This window comes from Sturnus vulgaris, chromosome 2 (assembly GCF_052056855.1).
Source record: "Sturnus vulgaris isolate bStuVul1 chromosome 2, bStuVul1.hap1, whole genome shotgun sequence".
In the NCBI taxonomy this organism is placed as follows: domain Eukaryota; kingdom Metazoa; phylum Chordata; class Aves; order Passeriformes; family Sturnidae; genus Sturnus; species Sturnus vulgaris.
In genome coordinates this window covers 112,999,794-113,014,679 of record NC_142244.1, presented here as the reverse complement: position 1 = coordinate 113,014,679, position 14,886 = coordinate 112,999,794, and the positions used below count along the sequence as shown (strand labels likewise).

The following is a 14,886-nucleotide window of genomic DNA, read 5'->3' as shown; positions in this document are numbered from 1 at the left end:
TACCAGAACTGCTCTCATCCACTGCACCCCCAAAACCTAATTATTATGAATAATATGCTCTCTTCTATTTTTCATCAGCATTTCAGCAGAAGACTTTGTGCACTTGCTAGATCCTTTATTACTGTAAACTCCTTTATTTCGTGGCAGTAAATTGCTGAATTACCACCGTGTGCAGTAACAGCTACATACGTTAAAAAAATCTTTGTTGTTTAATTACTGAGAGTGGAGTCTCTGTCATCTTAACTCACTCCTCCCCTTGCCAGGGGCTGTCCAGCAAGGTCAGGGCACAAAGCTCATTTTTAACAGCTGAAGCCCTGCTACTGTCTTTTGCTCCACCATAAACATTCCTGATTTTTATTATCTGTTTATCTAGCTCCCTGAGTGATCCTCAGGGCTTCACACTCTACTTTATTTCTCCTTCTTCAAAAAAGAGTCCATCCAGGCCTTTGATGGAGAATGATACTGGGCTCCTCACCTAAACAGTTAAATGTCTTCCCTGGATTTTTCTTTTTTCTTTTATTTGTAATCTCTCCCAGCATGCCTGGTGAATTTATGACACAGAGGTTGCTGTTAGGGAAAAAGCAGGCAAAAGTCTCAGTTCAGATCTCTCACAATCCACTCTGGTATTATTCTATATATACCTTCCTCCCTTCTCCTCATATGCTCTTAGCCCTAAAGTTTGGGTTTTCTTTTCATTCTAATTCTCAGCAAGGTCAGAATTTTCCTTCCCCCACATCCTGCCATTCTTCCTTCTAGACACATTTTCCTCTTCCTCATATTATTTGTTCTATCTCACTTGGCCTTGCAGATTTTTTTCTCCTCTACCTTCCCCCTCCTCTTTTCTTCTTTTCTTTTTTATGGACATGATCACTTCCCATCCTGTATTATCATACAGTATCAGACTCAGACTCTATTTCCAGACTGCTCTCCACAACAGTCTCCTGGAAAATGCTTATCCTCATTAAATCCCATAAAAATGCTTTTTATCTCCATTATGATGACCAACTCTCATCAGTATCTAAAATTTAGGACAAAATTATCTCTGTTTTTCATTTGCTGTTCCATAACACATCATTGTCATCATCCTTGTCTCCCCCTCTCAGACTACAGCAGAAGTCCTGAAGGTATTATTTTTCAGTTGTATTTTATACCTTCTCAGAATATAACCAGAATGTCTTCATCAAGATCCGTCAAGTGAAAAGACTGAAATCCAAAAACTTGTTTTAGTCAAAAGTGAGGGGTACAGAATCCCATGTGCTTCACTGACAACCATTATATTGTCAGGCAGAATTAAAAAACATATAGAAGGTATTATTAGTATCTCCATGCTTCACAGAGACACTGAATATTTAATTCCTGATTTTATTTGTCACTTTCTGATTCTCCATTTCCGCTTTCTATTTATTCTATTCCTACCCGATCATTTTGATTTGCAAATACATCCTGAATTGCAGGTTTTTAATGCACCCATCTGCAGGGCACTGCTGTATCTCCCAGTTCCTTTTGCAATGTCTTCATCTCAGCAAACTTCACCTTCAGTGAGAATTTCTGCAACTTGCTTTCCTGATCAGTTTTTCCAAACGTTTCTCCGATTAAGCGTCCTCTGATCAAATGGATTGTTTCTTTTTGCTTTTTCTGTGGGTACCCTGTGCTGCTACTGGGCACTAATGTACATTGAATTATAATATTCTTGTGTAATTTTAAAATGTTGCTCTCTGAGGACCCTTAAGGTGAAATTTATCTCTTTATACGGAATAACCATTGCCTTTCTAAAAAAAAACCTAAGGGCTTGAATAAAAAGCAGTGTTCACGAATTATCCTATTTCTCCAACTTATGTTCCAGGAGGGTTTCTGTTCCAGCAATTTCTACTGATCCCGTGCAACTGCACTGTTTCAATTAATCCAAGCATTTATATCTAATTAAAAAATAATGAAATTTTTGATTAATTCTGTTTAAAAACGACTTGTTTTTTTGAGTTTACTGCAGAAAATAAAACAGTTGTGAGTCAATGAAGTGGAAAATTGCTGTCTTATAAAGGATCTCAAAGGTGCAAAATGTTCTCTTATTTGCTGTTATCAGTATGTCTAGTAATTGCTTTTTGTCCAACTGTTTATAAAGGGAGAAACAGACTTACAGTCTGGAGAAAAAGAGACAGCAATACGGACAAAATTAAAGAATAATGTCTTTTTTAATTATTTTCGTACTTCATAGCTTTAAGGAAACATATCAAAAAACGTAGAGGGATGAAAAAAGACTGCATAAAACAATTAAAACAAGCAACAGGTCACATTTAAAAACTAACATCCGTGGTTTTTAGTTACCTTAGCTCTTTGGAACAAAAAAGCGTTTCTGCTAATGACAAGGGTTTTAGCCATAAGCTTCAGAAATTTCTACAGAACTTTAATTACAGAACAGCATTTTACAATGTTACCTGGCACTCAAATACACTTTAGATCAACATAAAAAGGAGTGTTATAAAATTGCTTTCTGCAACAAACCAACAACAGCACAGACTGAGATCACTTCCCTCTTCCATGATTTGCACCCACATACAAAACTGAATTTTCCTTTGACATTTGGCTTTCTGAAGAGAATTTCAGGTTGGGGGATTTTGGTGGATTTTTTGTTTGTTTGCTTTTCTGGTTTGGTTTTTGGAGTTTTTTTCCCCTGTGCGGTTTTGTATTCTTCTTTGTTTTGTAAAGATTACCTGAGAAAAGTGAGGGGAAATTCTCCTATTTGTAGACATATAGCCAGAATTTTATTTTCAAGAATAATTTAAGATATAAATTAGAAAAAAGTAAAAATTCAGACTGTAATTCATTCTACTGTCCAGTAAGCATAGGCAAGGGAATACCAAACAGGTGCTTTCCAGAACTAAATTAACACTTCACCTTGCTGCAAAATTATGGGATTTACTTCCCCTTCTTCAATTTCTCTATTTTTTCTTAACTGTACCATTCAGTGTTCTACAGGATAGCCTTGCAACTGTAAATTCAGTTTGCACCACATTTGCACTCAGATGTTCTTAAAATCCACTGTAACACAGAACTAGGTATTTGAAAACCCTTCCTGGGGTTTACCAAACCTCTTTGATGCTTTCACCTTGTCCACATAAATAAAATTTTTATTAAAAAGAAGGGCGATTAAGGCCATTTTCATAAAATGATAACAAGTTCCTGACAGATTTACTTTCCTTTCTAGGCAACTTTCCAGCAAAAGTCAACAGCTAACAAGAATTCTATATCTGAATTCATGTTGGAGGATATAACTCACTAATTAAGTGTTCCTTAAACATTTCAAGGAACATTCAGACTTTCTGACTGATCCACTCCACGCACTGCTTGATCAAGAGATACTACAGTTGAGTGTAGCTGAATAAATTGAGGTCCCTTTTCTTTCTCAGGCATCCTCAATCCAAGTTCTAGCATCCTATTTCACAACAAAATCTTCCTTTAAAAAGAAGTAAGTAATTTTCACAGTAACGTCCAATACTTTAAGATGTATTTCCAAATGCTGTGCCCTGTCAATCCTTCAATTTATTCACATATGAATAGAAATGTTCAAGTACCCGTGTGCCCTCTGTTACTCTGATAAAACACAGTTTTTTATAAAAAAAAACTTAAGCCAGGAGAGTGCTATTCTTTGATGAATTAACACATAATAATGGACTTCAGCAGTGCTGTTGTCATGATCCTCATAACTTGGTCCACAATCCCCTAGGTTTAACAGTGTCTAGAAATCTTCATGTTCATTCCTCAAGCACAGAGATATCCCCAATAGATGCTCAAACACTTCAGAGAATCAGCATAAAGGAATTTGATGCTCCCTAACATAGCTGTACCAAAACTTTAATTTAATCAAACTCTGTGTTGCTACAACTGCAGGCACACAATTCCTAACTGAACATTCACCTGCCTGCAAAGGCCACAAACACTCTTTAATCAAGATTATCAAACCAGACAAGGTTTGCAGCAGCAGTGCAATGCCTAAGCACAGATCTAATCTCAATACTGGCTAACCAGGCTCTGCTCTCAGGAACTCTCCCAGGAATCACTCTAGCGAGCACTGATGCCTCTTGTAGCCCCAAATCTGCGGAACAGGGTTTCTAGGTCTCCCCTGCCCTGGACAACGGCAACAGATCCAGATGTTTTATACACTTACACTCAATTCACTCATGCAATGGAACTTCTGTAGGACAGCCCTACTCAAACTCAGGTATTACATAAAAGAGTTCACTATGATCAAGTCCATTATAATACAACCACGAGATGATTAAAATAACTTCCTACAGGTGCCAGATATCTGCCATCATGTTTGGATAAAATCAGGAATATCTTACTCCTTCCTGAGCTTCTAATGCTGCCTCCTCAGAATATGTCAAAGCTGATAATCATGGCAGACATTTACACTTGATATCTTTATTCTCCCAGGAGCATCAACATCTACAAACTGCAGTTCTCGCTGTTGTCTCCCTCTCCTGAACTGCCCTTTGTATCCGTTCATCCCCCACAGTCCTCCTCACCTCCCCCAACATGTTGACACAGGGGAGTTTTAAAAAGAAATCAGAATGAAGTACATTGCACAGAAGGGAGATTTATTTTAGCCTAGGCACATAAGAAGAAACACTGAGAGAACTACTTGAATGCAAGAATGAAAGTCAGATCGGCTTTTATCCAAGCTGAGATATTTACTTCACAACATTTCAAGTCAAATAATATTTTTAAATGCAGAGTTAAGGTACCACAGTGCCTTTGTAGTCAAAAATTGCAGAAACTCTATTTTGCAGGACATTTTACATTGTGAGCACCCAAAGATTACAGAAAAAAATGGTCTATTGAGGATTATGTGGCATAATATAACCCAACACCTTCAAAACTATCCATACACGTAGTTCTTTGAAAGGAAATAATATCTCATCAGCACAGAGGAAGTATTGATCTGGTAAATGGCAAAATACAGCATCTTTCTAACCTTCCACCTTCACTCCTGTCACTAGAATATATATCCAGAATGTATTTTCTAAAGTGTTTTTTCCTTCTCTTTCTGTTCCATACAATCAACACAATGCTTACTGTAATAGCAACAAAACAACCCATGCATCAAATTCTGACAGACAACAACCTGGTTGTTTCAGACCAGACCATCAGAAAAATCTATGAAAATTCAGACCATCAGAAAAATCTATAGGGGAAAAAAATGTAAAATGCTTTTTTCATGAAAGGAAATAGAGACTGTATATCATGAAATGAACAATGCACGAAAATAATGCTCAATTACCAACCCCATGCAACTCTAAAAATCCAAAGTAGCAGAGAGCAAAAACAGTTTAAAAAAGGAGGCCAAACTACACCCAAAGCAATCTGACAGTTCTTCTGTAAGTTCTCTCTTTAAAAAAACAAAGCACACAGAGGACACTTATTTCAACCATGTAAATTTGCACTGCAAGACAGTTTGTAATTTCAGATATTCTGCCCAAGTTTATCAAGCTGCTCCTGACTTCAGATCTGCCTTATATAATAACCTTCATGTGATTCAGCATTTTCCAGTTTCCCAGATATCTCACATAGCTCCCCTCACAGCTCACAAATATCACCCTTCCTTCACACCCTTCTGTCTCTTCCTTTCTTTACCATCACAAATTCCAACAACTTAACTGATGACATCCAGCCCTATAAAAACTAAAAACTTTAAAATAATTCCACAACAGTAAAATAAGGGTATATGACTGGGTTTTTTTGCCATCTGTATCTCTTCGGGAAAAAAAAAAATCACAAAGTAGCATAAAAGTGTGACCAAAATACACCATAAACTTGCTATTCCTGACTAAATGGTTTCTTACAGATACAAGGCATTAGGGATGACAAGAAACAATAAATCCTCCCAACTGGAGGGAGGAGGGGAAGGTCTTTCTCTGGACCCAATCCAGGCAGCTTCCCACTGCCAACTCCAGAACAGCTTCATCATCATCATCCATTAATGAAATGAAATATGATCCACCTGTGATTTTAACCACTTTCAGTAAAAAAGTTAACAGGTGAAAAATGGTTTTGGACTGTTTCAGGCTCTTTTTTGTGAATATCAAAATCAGCAAAATCTCCTAAGATTATAGGAAAAGAACCACTTTGGGCTACAAATTTTTAAGGAAGCTCACAATGAGATCCTTCCCCGAGGATGCCAACTTGGAGAAAAATTACTGGTTTTTTTAGTTTCTTCTTGTTGTTGGTTTGGATTTTTAATTAGTAGAACTCTAAATGCTCTTTTGTGAGCTGCAAACAACACCCATGTTTGCAACTGGAACTGTTCAAAATAATCTTTACATGGTAAAATTCTGGAGATATATACAAGAAACAGGTGTATTAAAACATCACACACTGCATATGAACAGAAATTTTATTGCCATCAGTGCTCTTGAGATGAAACTGCAGAACAGTCAAGAGTTTACATACATGTATTTTAACTGCAGATAATATTATGAGCCTACAGAAATATATATATATAGAAACCTATATAAAATCTATCTATATGAAAACAACCTATACCTATAGAAATATATATATCTATTTATATAATCATTTACATTCCACCCTGAACTCTGAAAATGCAGGGAAAATAACTTAGTAATCACCTACCACTTATTTTAATAATGAGCCATTGGAATAAAAACCAGAAAAATAATTCCAGTCATAAACTATTTTGACATGCTTAATGTGAAAGAGTACGAACAACACAAACTATTACAATTGATTTCCATTTAATTGATCGATTTCAATGCTTATTTGCAACAATCTTTAACGCAGCTCTCCAAGAGCATGTAAGAGAACTGATTCATGGTTTTATTGCTGCAATTTTAAAACTGCAGGAGTTACTTCTGGAAAAACTCCTTCAATTCCAAAATGGCTCAGTGAAATATGGTGCTTGTATAACTTTTGCTGGAGCAGGGGCTTTACAAGACAATACCAAAAATTTCCCTAGGATCCTCCAACTGGAGCTCTCCCTCATCTGCTATAAAACACTTATTCTAGTTCACTCATCCACCCTTAATTTACCCTGCCTTTCTCCCCATCCTGTGTCCAAATGGGAGAAGCTGCCACAGCATTTTTCAGAGCATTGTAGCAGTCCCTATAAATGCAAAGAACACACAAAATGTTGTTTCTGTAATGCCATCTCTATGTGATACCAAGAGCTCTTCATGAGCCCTCCATATGAAAGATGCATTTATCCACACTTCTAAAGAAAACAGCTGTGAAGACCACACAAGTATCTAAGGTGTTCCACACTTTCCTGCACCTCCCTCTCAGTCAGGAGCTCTAAATTATTGCATTTGACAATGTACCAATGCTGACTCTTTCTGACAATGCCATTTTAAGGATTTTTTCCATTTTATTCATCTAAAGTCACGATAGCTGTACTTACAGACAAGACAGCTACACTAACAGGATCTGCTCATATCTGATGTAAGAAGGTTATTTCAAACACTGAAAAGGACTTTCAACAATTTGGTGTCTGTGGAAACAAAAAGCAACCTGAGAACATTTTTCCTATTCCCAGACCAACGCCTGCGCAGCAGCTTTCAAGTGGTTCTGCTGCTCTCCAAACACACATCCAAGTATCTGTGCTGCATAAAAAACACTGGAGAAATGGATAATGATGGTAAAAAACAATTATTTAGAATTTGTCAGCTTAATTAAACTGCCTTTTCAATACATGATGTGAAGACTTACTTTCACTGAAATTTATAATGAATTGCACATATAGGTGAACATTTACAATTAAGAATCAATTAACATGCCAGAAAGTTATTGCAGGTAGATACTCCAAACTAATACTGAACAGAATCTACTTTAAAATTTTGAACATTTACAGCAACACATTTAAAAAAAAATAAGTGTATATACAGACCTTCCAGTAGTCAGATTGTAAACTGTAGTACCTCTGGTATGCAGATAATGCTGTAAGAAAGAAAAATGAATGTTCAATTTGTTTTGTTTCGTTTTCTTTGAAGAAAAAGATAGAAATCCTTAAGAGTCGGAATACACAACATTAAAATGATAAATGGTTTAATAAAAGTAACACTGCCATGATAAGTACACTGTTGTGGGCAATGCATTCCTTAAGATTATAATTTTGTTTTATGAAATGTCAACCCAAAAGTATATTTATTATTAATCTTACAAATGTAAATCAAGCAATATTTTAAAGAAAACCTATAACAAAGAAATAATTCGAAAATTTGGGATTTTCATCCTGGACAAAGCTATTGTAAGATTTAAAAATTTAATCATGTAGCTCATTTACCACACTCCCTGATGCCCTGTAATTTCTGAAGAACTGGTGAGGAGGGACATACAAAGAGAAATCAATTTCACATGGCCTTTCATTCTGTGAAACAAAAGCAAGCAAAAAAAAAAATAAAAGCTTGCATTTTATTCAAAAGCCAGGGCCGAGACTATCCTGGAAATCAGTGCTAAGAACAGTTCTGTTCCACAGAATATTAGCTCTACTTAGCAACCAATTTCTTCAATCACTATTCCTGCATCTCTCTTCCTCACTAAAAATTCTGGTTGATTCATCTTGCCCTTGGGCTACCAGGCCACCTCGGACTAGAACACAAAGAGGCTTTGCTTTTTTCTAAGAACATGGCACCAGGAACCATCAAAAATGAAGTATTTTAAGTAAAGATTCACTCAGTGACACAAAGATACTGATTTTCCAGGTGTTTGCTCCCTAAGATTTAAGAATGGAAAACATGCAATGTGTGGAAACCAAACAACAAAAGAAGATAACTCCAGCTCTGAAAAACCAAAAGCACCAAACAGATTAAATGTAAGAACAACGTGTACTTTATTTGAGGTGCAGGTTCTTTTCCTGTAAGCACCATGGATAAATCGTGTCCATAAATGTTATCACCCTTCAATGCCTGTCTTGCAGATTCATTTTTGTAACTTGACAAAAGTTCTTGTGCTTAAATGAAATAAGAACACACTAATAAAGACACAGAACCTCTGCACTCATCTGTCTGTGGAGACTCCAAACCTTTATCTGTAAACAGACTCATCCTGATCCATACCCATGAGGTGCCCTCCCCACCAAAATGCCTGTGAGGCCAATTTCTCATTTTCATGTTCTAAACTGTGATTTTTTTAGATGCCCAGATTAGAAAAATGAATTTAGGAGAACATTCATTGACCACACGTTATTTACGTGCAATATATTTAAAATGCTTACATGCAACTCAGACAAAGAAAATCACTTAAAAATCTAATCTTTCACAATTTAAGAAGGCAATTCCTCCTCCAACCCCCCTCCCAAAGAAACTGGTACAAACTGAAGGATATGACTTCAGTCTAACAATGTGAGTTGAAGAATGTTAAAATTAAGCATATTTTAGTCACATTCTGTAATTATGTTTTAAAGGACTTTCACAGTAAGATGAAATAACATCCTACTCCCCCCCAAAAATCCGTCTAGATTCAAGTCCTCCCAGGTATCATTAATAAGTTTTCAACAAAATGGAATAATTATCTTCTGAACATGGTAATGACTTTGCTTTCCCCAACAGGAACATGCACAAGCACTATGAAACAGTTTTGTAATGCATCACATCACAAATAATAGGAGGTTTTTTTCTTTTTACTCAAGCAGTACTTATCCCAATTTTAAGGGTTAAAGTATATTTCAAATACTCAGGAGAACAGTACCATATTATGCAAGATTCAAGAAACTGAGAACTTCTTATAAACTTTTTTTTTAAAGTAACTACTGCAGTCAACTATACAGGGGATATGGATAAAACGATGAAAAGACTATTAAATACAATGCTAAGGATTTATACTGGGAAAATAAAATGGAGAACATTTTCACTTTAACTGTTTAAAATATAGGAAGTACCCACATGAGCATATTCATTAAAAAGGAGAGGTGGAATATGCTTACCTATAACAAATAAGGCACTGCTAGTAATCTTATAAAATGTCAACAGTATTTAAAAAAATACATAAATAAACAGAAGAACTTAAAGAGAAAGAATAGGAAAAAAGAAAGCAAGAAGAAACTTGCCCTGAAAAATTCTAGCATCTCCATTTAATATAGGGAAGTTATTACAAAAGGAGTATTTTGCTCCATGACATTCTACCAGTTTTCTTTAAGAAAAAGGATGTTTGGATGTGACTTTCTTTTCTGACTCTCTTCCATTCTTCAATAAAGTTCAGCAACTTCCCACAGGAACAGCTGAAGTGATCATTTAATGTGCCAAGCTCAGTTACAATTAAAAACAAGCACATGGGAAGCGTGGACTGCAGAAGTCTATTTATGTTTATATGGTAAGAAGATAAAGCCTCCATCCTAAGGAGCCACATTTCTCTTCCAGAGGAACAAAGAGGACACTTGAGTCTTTTTCAATGTCTGAAGTGCCCAATCCTCCTGGTGGGTTCAGAAACCCCCAGGGCTCCAGCCTGCTCTAGGCTAACAGTATTCTCTTTCTACTTAACTTCTTGCAGATGAAATGCTAAAATTCTCAGAGTTCTGCTAAAAATGAATAAGGATGAATCACGGAGGGTTCCCTTAAACCAGTTAAATGTCCCTTTCCTCCTCAGGAAAGTCAGACAACTAAGAAGTGTTACTATGCACAATTTCAATATTATCCAGTGCTCAGTTTACAGTAAGCTACCTGTGAAATCTGATTTCAGCCCCTTTTACAACTACATTGAATATCTATATTAAACATCTGCTCCACGAGCACTTAAGCTCTGCTGAAAAGCATTAAGAGAAAAGAAAAACAGGAAAAAAAGGATTCAATAAAATGTTCTTTTTCCCAGAGCCCACATTAAATATTCCTAATCAAGCATATCCCTAAGAAGAATCTTGCATGTAAGATGCCAGAAATCAAATTATGAAAGCAAGATTTTTGAAATTTGAACCAACCTAGATAAAAAAGAAAACATGAACCATGAATTTTGAACCCTATCATATTTCACAGTCCCTGAGTGGGTCATCAGTAAGCAGGTATTTATCCTAAATTTTATGGTGTAGAAATTAGTATCTTATCTAAAACCTGTACTGTGGAACTACAAGAAACTCGTCCCTAAAATTAACTTTGTATCTACAAGAAATAAGTGCAAATCCCTCAAAATACAAACTTTATTCTACAATAAGAAAAAAAGAGCAACTGAATCTGCAGAGCCACAAGAATTTTACATAAGTCCCTATCTGTAACACATGATATATTTTATCAGTGTTACAATTCTGACTGTAGGATGATATTTCCTGGTTTATTAAAAAAGCAAAAAATCCCAGTTACTTGGGTCATGCAGCACATGAGTAGTATTAAAAAAAACCAAATCAAGAACAAACAAAAATAAACAACAACAAAAAAATCCTAACACCAAAGCTGAAATATCATTTTGTACCTTTACTTTTCATCCAAGACTGGTCATTCCAAAGTGAGACAATTTTTGTCACAAAAAGATTCTATCACTACTGCCCCTCTTTCAACCCCATTTCAATTATGATGTCCTTCTTAAACATTATGAAATGAGTGCTTTGAAATCACTCTTAGGCACAGCAGGATTCTGCAGACAATCTTTTGATTAGGAATTTACTTTTGAGCTTTTTCAATTTAGAAGTTTGCCACTGAAATTCTTACACATACAGAATTGTATAAAGACAATAAAGGACATAGAACTTCTTTTTTCTCTGCATGTGAAACACGCATGAGCATCCAGAAAATGCATGTCTGGACTCAAAGAACTGGAATGAGTGTCAGCAGGACAATGCCTCTTGCCTCACTCTCAACTACATTTTGTAGTCAACCACAGAAAACTCTTAAAAGCACAAAACTGACAGACCACATTCAGATACCCAAAATAATAACAATTACTAAAAGAAGTGCTCAGTTACCTATTTCCATCCTTCTGTCCTTTGTTTAATTTCTTACTCTATCAGTTTATGCTCTTATAAACACCTCTCTCCAAACCTAGCTATGTATATTATTTTCCTAACAGGTAATCCTTGTGATCACGTTCTTGAGAACCCTGTGAGTGGCAGATATAGCATTTACCACCCTCCCCAGAGGAGGGGACATGTAAACCCCAAAGCTATACACAGCTTTTCAAATCAATCACCATCAGCTGTATCACTTGAAGAAAATAAAATGTTTACCTAAAACAACTCTGAAAAGCAAAACACTTTTAAAAAGAACTGCAAGCAGTGAACTATAAGAATCCTCCTCAGCTCAGGCTCACTTCAGAGTCTGTCTGTAAACCTCGGGCAGAGCTGACCCTCAATGAGTTCACACATTTGGAGTCCACTGGTTTCCTCTTACACGTTTTTAGTCACTCAGAACTACACACTTTCCAATATGTATGGTTACTTTAACCCTGCTGGACTTTATTATGTGCCCCCTGAGAGTTTGCCTTTCTCTCCTGCTATGATAGGACCAAGGGACATGTCAGCAGCAGGACATGGATAACACTTGTTCCTTATTCCCCCCGTTTAAGATTCCTTGGTATCATATAGAGAATTAAAAAAACCCAAATTTGACTTAATTACCATGTATGTGGTTTCAGGATTTTTTATTTTTTTTTTTAATCTACTTAATTTCATAGGATGTTGGCAAAACTTAGTTTCAGTCATAAGACAACCTCTCTGTATCCAGAATCTAAATACTTGACCTGAACAAAGAAGGAAGGTGACAGTGGGGAAGAAAAATGTCTAGACTCAATGACAACCACCCAATTGTCACCTTTAAGCACATTTCATCATAAATCATGCAGTGACAGAGGATGGCTTTTATGATCTGCTCTAACAAACCAACTTTATGACACCTTAAAACTTAAGAGGCCTTCAAAGTGATGAAAACATGGGGCAGTTTGAGTATTTTAGTGCTTGAGTAAGAAGAAAGTGAACTACATACTAACACCATCTAGTGGCATCTTGCAAGGCTAAATGTGACTAACAAGAATTTTTGGGTTACTGAACTTAGAAACAGCAAGCTTTAATTCGACAACATACACAGAAAAGAAAACTTTAATACACACCAAAGTTCCATTTAGAAAACAATATGTTTTCTAAAACACAATTATTTTTAATTTTTAAACAAGCACTTATATTTCTTCGTGCTTATCTCATGTGAAAACTAATAGTAAAATAGAAAATTAGCTGAAGAAGTACACAAAGGAAGCCTGGAAAGAGCACATCTCTTGATTTAAATTTGACTGCTTCCAGGAAAAAAATTAATCATCATGAAATACCTAAGAGATATTTGCAGGTTGCAGAAACAGCTTATATATAGTTCAGGTTTTACCCACCATGGTACTTTAACCCAGCAAGATGAAAACTGCTCTGCCATAAAATTAAAGACATCAAAAGATGAGAAAATTCCAAGGTTGAGCCAATAGGATTGACTTTGCTGGGTAAACACTGGCTGGATGGGCAGGTTCAGAGAGTGGTGGGAAATGGAATTACATCCAGCTGGTGGCCAGGTGTGTTTCCCCAGGGCTCAGTGGTCACTCACTCCTGTCTTTATCAACAACCTGGACAAAGGGATCCAGGCCTGAGGTTCAAACAGGGCCAAGTGCCAAGTCCTGCACTTGGGTCACAACAATCCCCCCAGGCTGGGGGAAGAGGGCATGGAAAGTGACTGGTGGAAAAGGCCCTGGAGTGGTGGTCACCAGCTGGATGAACATGAGCCAGAGGGCCAAGGAGGCCAATGGCACCTGGCCTAGACCAGCAATAGTGTGGCCAGCAGGACCAGGGCAGTGACTGTCCCCCTGTGCTGGGCACTGGTGAGGCCACATCTCAAATCCTGCATCCAGTTTGGGGCCTCACAGGACAAGCAGGACATTGAGGTGCTGGAGCATGTCCAGAGCAGGACAATGGAGCTGGGGAAGGGTCTGGAGCACAAATCTGATGAGGAGCAGCTGAGGGAGCAGGGGGGTGTTTAGCCTGAAAAAAAAAAAAAAAAAAAAAAAGGTGCTTTGGGGAACTCTTCTTGGTGCCTTCTACAAACTACCTGGAAGGCAGGTGTAGGGAGGTGAGGCATCGACCCGTCTCTGCTTCCAAGCAACAGGTTTGTCTTGACAGGACAAACAAAATGGCCTCAAGTTGCACCAGGAGAGATACAAGTTGAATATTTCAAAAATTTTCTTCATGACAGGGTTGTCAGACATTGGCACAGGCTGCCCAGGGAAGTGGTGCAGTCACCATGCCTGGGGGTATTTTAAAGACACACAGATGTGTTGCAGGGGGACGCTGCTCACTGGTGGCCTTGGCAGTGCTGAGTTAAAGGCTGGACTGGGTTATCTGAAAGGTCTTTTCCAACTTCCATGATTCTACAATTCTGTAATAACCCAAAAAGATGTGGAAGTGAGAGCAGCAGAATGCCACTCAGGTCTTTTGTTTTAAGGCCTCAGGCAGATGCTGCTCTCTGTTTCCTCCAGAGATTTGTACTGAAAGAACCAAAGAGACAATCAAAGCAGCCTGAAGCATGTCTTCCTTTTAACACAGAATGAAGGCTGACACACAAAAGCAATACAAGCATAGATTTAAGACAGAAAAATCATCAAAAAGTCCTCTAAGAAATTTTATTAACAACTTCACATCCTCATCTGGAAATGTAATGCAGCAGCAAAGTGGCGTGAAGCCCACTGTCCCACAAAGTATTAAATGTGAAAGATATACAAGAGTTTGACAAGAAGTTTACAGTTACAGAAATCCTTTAGATCTTGAACTCTCTGAAAGTCTTAAAATACTGAGAACCAGTGAAGAAACCCAATGGATTCTCATCAAGCTCAAGAATCCTTCCAAGAGTGTATTACACCAAAGAGACTTTTAACAATTAAGTGTTTATTTAGAACACTGTCCAAAATGAAAATTTTCAGACAACCAGT

General features: G+C 37.0%; 1 protein-coding gene across 15 annotated transcripts in view; it reads right to left on the bottom strand.

Moving 5' to 3' along the window:
* The window catches only part of KDM6A (lysine demethylase 6A), a 151,203-nt gene that overhangs the window by 97,177 nt on the left and 39,140 nt on the right, over nucleotides 1-14,886 (bottom strand). For all 15 annotated transcript variants that reach the window (XM_014876744.2, XM_088160407.1, XM_088160410.1 and 12 more), the window contains exon 4: nucleotides 7,901-7,950. In XM_014876744.2, the coding sequence (XP_014732230.1) occupies nucleotides 7,901-7,950 (50 nt within the window). The remainder of the gene's footprint in view (nucleotides 1-7,900; nucleotides 7,951-14,886) is intronic.